Below are 10,207 nucleotides of genomic sequence, written 5' to 3' on the forward strand. Positions count from 1 at the left end.
AATCACGTAGTTTACACAAGCCCATGTGCTTCAGTTTATGGATTCAAATCTATGTCCAGAGGAAAGAAATCCAGCCACATACAAGTGGTAGCACAGGCGCCCAGTTTAAATAAGCTTTGCTGCCCACAATGTTTTGAATACAGATAAAACTGCCAAAGGAATGCACAGATGTTTTTAAAAAAAATCATTACAATGCTGCTTTGTCACTTTTCTAGGTAACGATTGCCATGGCAAAGCAAAATAGCATCGTATTGCATCAGCAATAGATGCACGTCATCCAAAGGTCCCAGTATACTATTACACAGCTGCTGGAATCGGAGTTAATTACATTATACACCAGACATCTAAGACTCCAATCCTACAGTTGACATCAGTCGGAATCTGCACAGGCTCAAGAGTCTGTCGGCCCAGTACCGATGGCAGGATTAAAACCTGTATTATCATATCAAACAGTAATCAAATATAAAAACTCAACCATCTCCAAAAAGTGCATGTTTTCTTTCTTTGGCATACCTCCTTATACTCCGTGTCAGCTAGTAAACTCAAGTAATCTTCTTCCAGAGGCTGCATTCTGCCATAGTTTAGAACAATGCATTGTCATTATTCTGTGCGGTCCCAGGCATGGACTATACAAGGCTTTCACACACCTTCAGTTTCCGTAGTTTACTTAAATCTTTGGGGAAATAATTCCATCTGTTAACATCCAGCTTTTCAAGAACTTTGGATCCAGCCCCAAATGTAAGAGCTCAAGTTTATCTGTCTTTGTCACAATAATCAGCATGTTGACAATGTCAGTGGACACAATAGTTTTATCGATTTTACTCATTGTGGGCCTGATCCAGCAACTGGAGCCATGCAAGCTGTCTGTTTGCAATCACTCAGAGCCCCCTTGGACACTTTGAAGATGCATGGTGCTAATATAAGTGCTAATTATTATTTTAAATAACACTTCAAAGCATGAAACATGAAATCTGTAGCATTAAAAATATTGTCTCCTGTAGCAGTTAGCAACACTAACATCTCCCATCATGTACACACTCCCTGATTAATGTCATGCTGCTTCCGGCAATCACACTTTTCTTTTAAGATGTGCACTAAAGCATTTGTTTTGCCGAGTAAAATAGTCACAAGCTATATACAGTAGTTTAAAAAGCATTGCCGCTGTAAGCCCCTGTCTTCAGGCATTTATAACTTTAACAAAGGATTATCCCTTGGGATAAAGGTTATTGTTGTCCTTGTTAATAGTTCCAAGGTTTGTGGTTTTTTGAATGTTTCAGATTCCACTTTTTTCCTGAGATTGGAACATGAAAACATAGTGGATTTTTTATCTGTCAGAGGTGTTTCAAGAGGGGTTTCTGTTGTTTCTTGATTGGATGACTCAAAAGCCTCTAATTTGGATAATTGCAAATTTTCCAGGGACTAATATCACTGTTTCCCCATTTGGGTGCTCAAAGCTAGACACCTCAATCCATATTTAGACAGCTAAATAGGAGCTTAGCACCTCTGAAAATCAGATTGCTTTTTTGCCTAATTTTAGGTATCCAAGTCTGAAAATGGGTGTGCCTTGCCCAAGGACAATTACCTCTGACATGCCTGATTGCAAAAAAAAATTTTTTTAATGGTGGTATCATAAAACAGTGGTGGCTTTTTGAGGCCAGCAGGCTGGATGTTAGTTAGGATGTCTAGAACCCTGCATATGTACCTAGAGCCTTGGATGGGATTGTACACGGAGTGGTTACACTTCTATTTTTAGCGTACTAACTCAGTCTGAACTAGCACAAGTATGTCTCCTCACGCTGGAAATTATACCTCCAGCTTGACATACAGCGTACCCTTACCTGCTTTGAATCCAGAACATTGCCATCTCCAGCTGCTTTGTAAATGGGCTTGGAGTGCCACTTTTTGTCAACCTTACTTGCCTACTTTAGCTGTCACTGGCCTCCAATGTTATACGCTCTGCCCATGTGCACAGAGACTATGCATAGCTAGCGCTTTAACCATGTAGCCAGGCACAGTGCCCCCTACGTGTGCATATACAAGCATGCATGAATCTGGACCTCCGCGTGTTGGAAGAAATGTAGCTGCATCTGTTTCACTTTCTGACCCACAATTATCATCTCCTCCTGTCTTTGGCGTAGTTGGAGATCCCAGCATCTCAGGGAAGATGCTGAGACAAATAAAAGCGATTTATTTTCATATTTAGACTTTTAACAAAAATGCAGGCATCAAGAACATATTCCTAGATCAGGGAAACCAATGCAGAAACTCAACCCCTGTGTAAAATTGCATAATCTTTTAAATTCATGAGTCAGGAACTTGGTGGCCTCACAGAAGCTGTGAAACTCAGCCACGTGTGATGTATATTCTAAGTAGTAAAAGTTAATGCCATATGCATAATTCCAGATTTCTGAATTTCCTGACTCTTTCGCAGTTGAAACCTGAACCATAGCATTGCAATATTGTCATTTATCACTTAATAAGAGTTTACATGGACACAGCAAAATAGATCTAAGCAAGGGAAGGGGAACTAGATGAACATGAACCTAGACGGTGCTTTGGCATTAAGGTACCACATAAATAAACATTCTGCCATGAGACTGGCCCTTTTTTGTGACTGCACAGTTTCAAGAACAAATCTCTAGATGTTTTTGTACAATGGAATGCCTGAGCATGATATTCGGCGCTGGCTTTGTACGTCCTTGTTTGCACCCAGATCTTAGAAGCGAGAGATTGGAAAGATCTTCTAGAGCATCTACTATCCCTCTGACAGTACAAAAATGTCACCTTACCGTGGATGTGTCAGATATTAAACTACTGTATGACCAGAACTGTCCTTGAAAGCCAAGGGAAAGGCAGGCTTGCTGTTCTGTAGGAGTTTTTCTTAAATAGGGTACCTAGCAGTGATGTAGGAGATGAAGTAACCTGACTGGTTGTTTCCACTCTGCACAGGATGAAAGATACCAGCCGTAAGAACAACGTCTTTGCGCAGTTCCGGAAGAATGAGAGGGACAAGCAGAAGCTGATAGACACTGTGGCTAAACAGCTCCGAAGTCTGATCAACAGCCACCATTTGTGAGGGTAGTCAGCTGTTTGGGATGGGATATTGGGATTTCAGGGCAGTGCTAATCTCTGCACTGCAGCCTCCCTGCACCTGAATTTGGGATTCGTTTAAAGAGAATATGTGTATTTTTTTATTCACGTGTATAGTATTCATGGAACCAACCCTTACGAAAAAGTGTTGCTAGGTGAATAATCAAAGGATGGTATCGCGGCATGGTGTGTACTGCTGCAGCGAAGGGTGGGGTTGTGGGTTCCCACTATAAACTCCTATTTTCAGGGGTTTATAACTTGACCGTAAAGGCTGAAACTTGAGATAAAAGTTCATGCCCAGATGATTTTCTTCACCAAATTCAGAGAATCCATTTGACTTTTCTTTTGTTAAGTTATTCAAGTGCAGAAAAAAAGTGTAGGGAGCATTGTGGCTCCAATGCTTTTCCTCCAGGCCCGTAGCTCGGCTACACCTTTGCAAATGGAGAGAGTACTGCTTGAGAGCTCATACTGCAGATGAGTGTATTTAGGAAGGGAGGGCAAACAAATGCAAAACCATTCATTTTGCTTTGTTGATGTGCATGCTAACTTCATCTGTAGTTTGCAGACTCCTGGCAGGAGAAGTACACTAAACGGATCCATCAGGTCTGTAATTGGACCTGCTGAGCAGGGCTGGACGCTGTAATCTGGAATAACTCGTTAGGAGCTGCTGTTGCCTTTTGCAAAGACACTACCTGGAAGAGCTGGAGAGCTACATTGTCATCAAATGGGGTTGGAGAGAGCCACAAAATAATTCTGCTCCACCGTCCTGACCTTGTGGTGCCAAGTTTACCGTGGGATGTTGCTTTGTTGTGATTCAGCGTAGTCCTGCGATGCTAACGTTGCAGGGAAGAAAATCAGCGCTCTGCAAACAACATGAGGACATCATGCCACAATTTTGCCTTTCTCTGCAACTCCGTTCGATGCTGTCCCCTGTCTTCCCCCTTCCTGAATGTTTGGAGGGACATCCCAGTGACTCCACTTTGTTTGCTCAGTGCTCCCCACAATCTGAGTTTTGCCGTGCGCAGGGCCCTGCGGTTACTAGCATAACTCTGAACAGACTCCTGGGCACTCCCGAGTCGCATGGGACTCTAAGAGCACTCCACTGAGTATTCTAGCCCAACTATCCACTTGGTAAAAAGTGCCTAAGGGCAAAATTCTCCTCTCTTGTCTGTAGCAAGTATCTGTTCCATATTCCTCCCTCCTCCTCTGCATAAGGCTCCCATTGAAGCCAACTGGAGTGCTTAAGTACAGAATGTATGCTGGCAGGGAAATTCACTCTGCCTGATAGAGGAGACTTTTGCCCTTACCTTGTATTTAGCTACTAGACTGTAACTACTCTGGGGGGGTGGGGGAGACATCTAGTGCGTCCGTCTTTAATACCAAATCCAGATACAAAAATATTCGAGTGTTAGAGAGTCCCTTTTCTGTAGGAGGAGGCATGCCAAGCTCCATATTTGCCTAAAACTGTAATAGCATTACGGGGAGCCATTAAGATCTTTAATGTATACATAACCACATAAGTACAGGGGTTTTTTTACATCAGTTTAAATGAGTTGGGTTGTTTTTATTCACACCGCAGTTATTTTTTGAAGAAGCCAATGCACCTTTTCTAACCTTCGGGGAGAGATTTAGTTTTTACCCCTTTCTCCCTCAAGGCTTCATATCGTGCGGGTGACGGAACTTGTTTAAATACGATGCACAATGCAAATTGTCTGTAATATGCAAGGTGATGGCTGGCTCTCCCGGCCGCGTTCAGTCCCTCTTCCTTTCGACCACGCGTGTTGACTGTGCGTTTCCTGGCTGCAGTGCTGATGCCACTGTCCAACACATATTTAAGCACAGGGTGGACAAGGAGGTTATTTTGTATTTGTCTTTCCTAATGACGATTTTTTCCAATGTTCCTCAGCAATGCGTTTTTTATAAGGGTACGTGTTGCTTACACCTGAATGTCAATAGCCACGTTTGTAAGCAGCGAACTTCTACTACTGGCTACATCCAAGTGATGGGATAAGTATGCGGGGACTTTTTTATACTTGGGAGGGCTGTATATTGGCATTTCCCTTGTATTTCCTTTTTGAATATAGCTTAAAAACGCTTCCAAAGCACAGGTTCTGAAGGATGGTGAAAGCGACGTGGGTGAGTTGGAAATTGGCATGGGTGGAAAGGGACCTGCAGCAGCTAGCTGGAGGGATCTGCAAGCCAAAGAACTGCTCTGCAAGCAAACGCTTTCCTCAGCATGGGGGGCACAGATGTGAACTGGACTGGTTCCCCGTTCAGACCCTACGCTAGCTCTAAAATGCTACATCTGGCCATGCTCCAAACTGCCAGCAAGGAGTTCCGTGCTCTGCCCCGTTCCTTTACGTTTCGACGTAGAAACTTGTACTGTGCCCAACGAGATTGTAAAGGTGGGGCCGGCAAACCCAGCTTCTCCCGTGTTGCATGCAGACTCCTCTGCGGTGGCAAGCTCCTGGGTTCACCTGACTTGATGAAAACAGCTGAGAGTCTGACTGCCCTGAACCCACCCCACCAGCAAAATCTTGTGAGTCACTGGTTGCAGCAGCTAGATAGACAGTGCTGTCTCCAGGGGAGAATCTGCAGCATCTCTGGTTCCAGGGTGCTGCTCAGTGCAAGGGGAGAATTCAGAAGCTTCTGGGACAAAACGATCTGCAGTGAAAACTAGTCTTAGCAACTGAAAAAGGGAAACAGCAGAACTGCTCTGAAAATCTAGTGTAAGGGCCAGAAGCCTGGTTTCTTAGCAAACACAGGAAGTGTCACCAGACGCATCACCAGTCACGGTTCCCAGTACTCTTGCAAAGCTCTGTCCCATCAGAATCAAACACAAAGGGACAAAGATGTGATTTACTCCTCCCACAAATGGAAAAGGCAGGTTTTTCCCTTCTACGGTGCTGTCACATTCTGCAGGGCCGTGAAGAGGGATACTTCTCGGATGCAGGAGGCGGGGACAGGTCGCGACGTACTGAGCATTAAACATGCATCCGATGCAAGAGAAACTTCCTGCATTAAAATAAATATAGAGGTTTTTTTTTTAACATCAAAAACCCATGGCAGCCCCGTGCTGAAAAAAATAGGAGAGATTGGAGTCCACAAGGCACTTAAGGGCCATAAATAGTAACGAGCACTTTAAAATCCTTCGGAATCATACTGCTGCAGCTGCTGGCAACAGTATAAATGAGCATCAGCAGGCATGACAAATAAGGCGCTCTGGCATTTCCAGTTTCTTATTAGGAGGAGGAGAGACTGTCAAACACAATTTTTAATCGCATTTGTCAGCCACTGACTTTGCTGCTGGGCCGGGTGTAGGTTTTGCTGGTGGTGGTGATTTTTTCTCCACTCCTTGTTGAATGATGGGGGTGGGGGGAGTGGGAAACGTGCCCCTGAATGTGTAGCTCAGGCTGATAACTAGGGGAGGGGTTATGCTGAAGTAGGTGTTAGCAGAGAAAAGCCGCCAGCTGTTAGACTCATGCTTCATGCTTTAAAATTCAGAGTTATTCCAAGGTGTAGGCTCCATTTTCAACTGTGAGAGGTTCCACTTGGTGCCTAATTAATATAAAAAAAGTAAACAGAATCCCTGAGCCAAACCTTTCAGCTGTGACTCCAGCCAGCACCAAACCTTCCGTGGCCTGAAGCTGGGCTCTTTGTCCTGTCTCCACCAAACTCAATTTAAAGAGGAGTACAATGGCCTGTACAGAGTTGAAAAAGCTAGGAAATGAATGCTGCTTGGAGAGGCCATGGAAAACGCCTGGACCAGGATCATGGGAACTGGCTCTGGCTCTGGCGTTGAGGATTTTCTGCTGGGAAAGCAGCCCCCGCCAAGTTGGAGATTCAGAGAGTCTCTGATTTCAGGAGGTCAAACTCCTAACCACAAGTCGCTTAACGGGGATGAAAAATTGAATTTTGGTGCTCTGTTCCTAATTAACTTTTTGTTCCAAGAGATGCAGTCCGTCCCTTCAAAATAAAATTAATCTTTTAAACAGATTGCTTAAAAAGCTTTGGAAGACGTTTAAAGTCCCCTCTAACTCTCTTACTAATTATTTGTATCCTCTGATATGAATGGTAGTGCTTATGAAGGAAAGATTATTATAAATGTACAAGACGGGGGCAGGAGCAGAACCCACCACTCTAATGATAGACCTGTGCCCCCCAAATCAAACAATGCTGCTATTAATGTACCCACGTACATATATGAACATCCCTTAGTTTTTTTAAGTCATGCTAGAGAAGACGGGGTTATTTTTCCCCCTGCAAAGATGTCTAAGTACCAGTTGAAGACAGTTCCGCTCCCTGAGAAGTACCCAGGTATCTTCTTTGTAAACTTAGGTGACACACTTCTGACAGCCTATGCGTTGGGAATAGGTTTTGTATTTTCTTTAATGCACTAACTTACAGACACATTGTACCAGTGCGTAGAGAGGGGTGTATGTTGTGTGTGTGTGTGTGTGTGTGTGTGTTCATTCTCTAGTGCTGGAGTTCAAATCACAAAAGCTCTTAGCAGTTTTGCACTTTGTTTTAAATCTGACCACAATTCTATTCTCCGGTGGGAAAGCTGTCCATTGCATTGTTCTGAATTTGTTAAAAGCTAGGCTGTCCGTGCAGATACGAAAATGACTGCGTTAACAAATGTCAGATCTGCTAGATTTGACGTTTTTTGTCCAGTTCTAAAACTGTTTATGGGAAACTGAGTTGCATTCAAAGCTGATTCTTAGATGGAGGCATTACAAGTACTGCCAAAGACTCCATGTATGGATGGATGTGTGGGTGGGAGAGCCCGGTACCCCATCCAAAATCTGCTAGCATGGATCAATAACCTTGGCCTTCAAAGACGTCTCTGTTCCCTTTCTCATGGTTCAGTTGGAATGAGTTGTCAACAACAAATCAGAGTTTGATTTCCAGTCCCAAGGCAAAGCCATTCTGAGTGTAATATAATTTATCTCCGCACCAGACTTAAATGCAAGGAAAATGGGCAAGCAATGGTGAATTGGCAATGGGAGTTACTTTCACCTCCCAAAACTCTGCTGATTAAAGGGGGTTGGGGGCAACTCTTTTTCTCAAGCAGCGACCAATTCTGCCACATTTATCTTCACTTTGCCATTACTGTATCTCTAGATCGTTTCTTTCCTAGCTTCGGAATTCTTCTTAAGTCACTGCCTGGCTTTTTCTAGTTGGTTCCAGTTTTAGAACTTGCAAGGAGACTATGCAATGGAGAACAACCATTTTCCATTTGTCCCACCCATGGGCTGGGCCAGTTCAATTAGACATACACCTAATCAAAGAAGAACATGTTCCAAGGCTTAGTTTACTCCCCCCTCACTTTCAGAACCAGTTTCTACATGCCCTTGGGATACCAAAATGCCTTGGCTCCTCCCCTCCCCCTCCAGCGATGGGGTGTAAATTGCGTTTTATCCCAAATCTTGGGAGGCAAAGGGAAGCATCTAATTAATGAATTCAAGGTGGGAAAGACCCTCCATGTTGCAAACTCTGAGCCGTTTTCATGGGTTTTGTTTTTTAAGTGGGATGATTCTTTGGATGTCTGCATTTGTGTATATAGGGGGTGAAGTGCTCACCCAACGACCCCTAGACTAAGGGATCACACAGAGTTTGCCCCACCCCTGTGGCATAGGGGGTGTAAACGGCAGAAGACACTTGCTGTTGCTGCTTGGTTTGTTTTTTTTTACCTGATCCCTCCCAAACAAGGCCTGGTCTTAACGCCCAAATGTTGGGTTATAACATGGTTGTGAAGAGTCGAGTTAGCTGACACAATGCTGATTGTGACTGCGGTTGGGAGAGGTTGTGGTCAGCATGCTGTTAGCTAGTCATGGTTTAAACCCTCGTTCCAGCTGGGTTTAATCACAAGGAGCTGAAACGATGCATCTGTTCCACATGTCCACTTGATCCTGCCTTTGCCCTTGTTAGACACATGGGCCTGATTCTCATTTACAGTGAGGCTCCTTTAAGCTGCCAGAGTGGTGTAAAGGGGCCTTGGCATAACTGAGGTTCAGACCAATGTGACCCTGAGCCTGCCCTCCAACTGCTCTGAATTTAGAGGGACAGCCCTGCAGACCTTTCTGTCTCAACCGTTCTGCACTCAGTGAGGTTGTGCTTCTACTTAATCGGGATTTACATCTGCACTGAATTGCTTTCTAACTACGCTTGACCCTCTGATTTTACCTCCCTGTCCCGTCCCCCCCATGCACCCCCCAGTGTCCACTGGCTGCTTGTATTGCCTTTATGGGAAGGGGATGGGAGGGGAGGTTTATTTTATAACCTAATGTGGTGAAAACCGCTTTTTTTGCACAAGTCGTTGCACAATAAGGGGAATACTTAGTAAATTAGGTTTAACTTTAAAGGGAACATTTTTTTTCCTGAAAACTCACTAGCGGAGCTACTGATTAAAAATGGACTGCATGGTTTACAGATTAAAATGCATTAGAAATTAGCATGTTGATTTCAACTGTACATTTATCCTATTGTAACTTCTATTAAATAATACATCATATAAATCTGGTTAAACGTGTGCTGGAATTCTGTGTGTTTGTTAACTTTGATCACAAGGCAATTGACTGCATGAATTGTGAGTGAATTTCATACAGAGTGCTTCATGGAGGGGGCCAAAACTGGTGGACTGGGAGCAGGATGATGGGCGATTGCTCACTTTGACCTACGGGATGGCTTCCGTTCTTTCTCTCCTCTTCAGTGTGTATGGAGGCTGCTGGGAGAGACAATAAGGAGATCAGACTTGCAGTATCACCTGTATGTTGGTGAAATGCAATTCCAGGTCTGCTCATTATGCTCTGTTTCCTGGCTGTCCAAATAACTAGCTACGGCTGCTGTTCAGAAGACACAGTTCTGAGTTCAGACTCCCCCAGACCAGACTGAGTTGAGGCCAGGGGGACGTGTTTGGAGGAGCTTGCTGGCAAGGGGTTAGGTATGTATATTCACCTGGGTCTTCCAAGTCCTGGGTTAGCGTCCTAATCACTGGACCAGCCTTCCTTTGGCAGCATTCGCGGGCTTATCCTCGTACCAGAGCCTGCACTGTCGCTCCGCTGGCATAGCCTGGCCCAGGGGAACCCGCACTTACACGATCATCCTCCTCTCAGCT

At 44.3% G+C, this 10,207-nt stretch overlaps 1 protein-coding gene across 5 annotated transcripts in view; it reads left to right on the forward strand.

Moving 5' to 3' along the window:
• The window catches only part of EXOC6B (exocyst complex component 6B), a 448,390-nt gene extending 438,772 nt beyond the window's left edge, over window positions 1-9,618 (forward strand). For 4 of the 5 annotated variants that reach the window (XM_037898400.2, XM_037898402.2, XM_037898398.2 and 1 more), the window contains one exon: window positions 2,950-9,618. In XM_037898400.2, the coding sequence (XP_037754328.1) occupies window positions 2,950-3,076 (127 nt within the window). In that variant the 3' untranslated portion in view covers window positions 3,077-9,618. The other variant, XM_043544952.1, reaches the window with a different exon arrangement.
• The last annotated feature ends 589 nt before the right edge of the window (window positions 9,619-10,207 follow it).

The sequence above is a fragment of the Chelonia mydas genome, chromosome 4 (genome assembly GCF_015237465.2).
Source record: "Chelonia mydas isolate rCheMyd1 chromosome 4, rCheMyd1.pri.v2, whole genome shotgun sequence".
In the NCBI taxonomy this organism is placed as follows: domain Eukaryota; kingdom Metazoa; phylum Chordata; order Testudines; family Cheloniidae; genus Chelonia; species Chelonia mydas.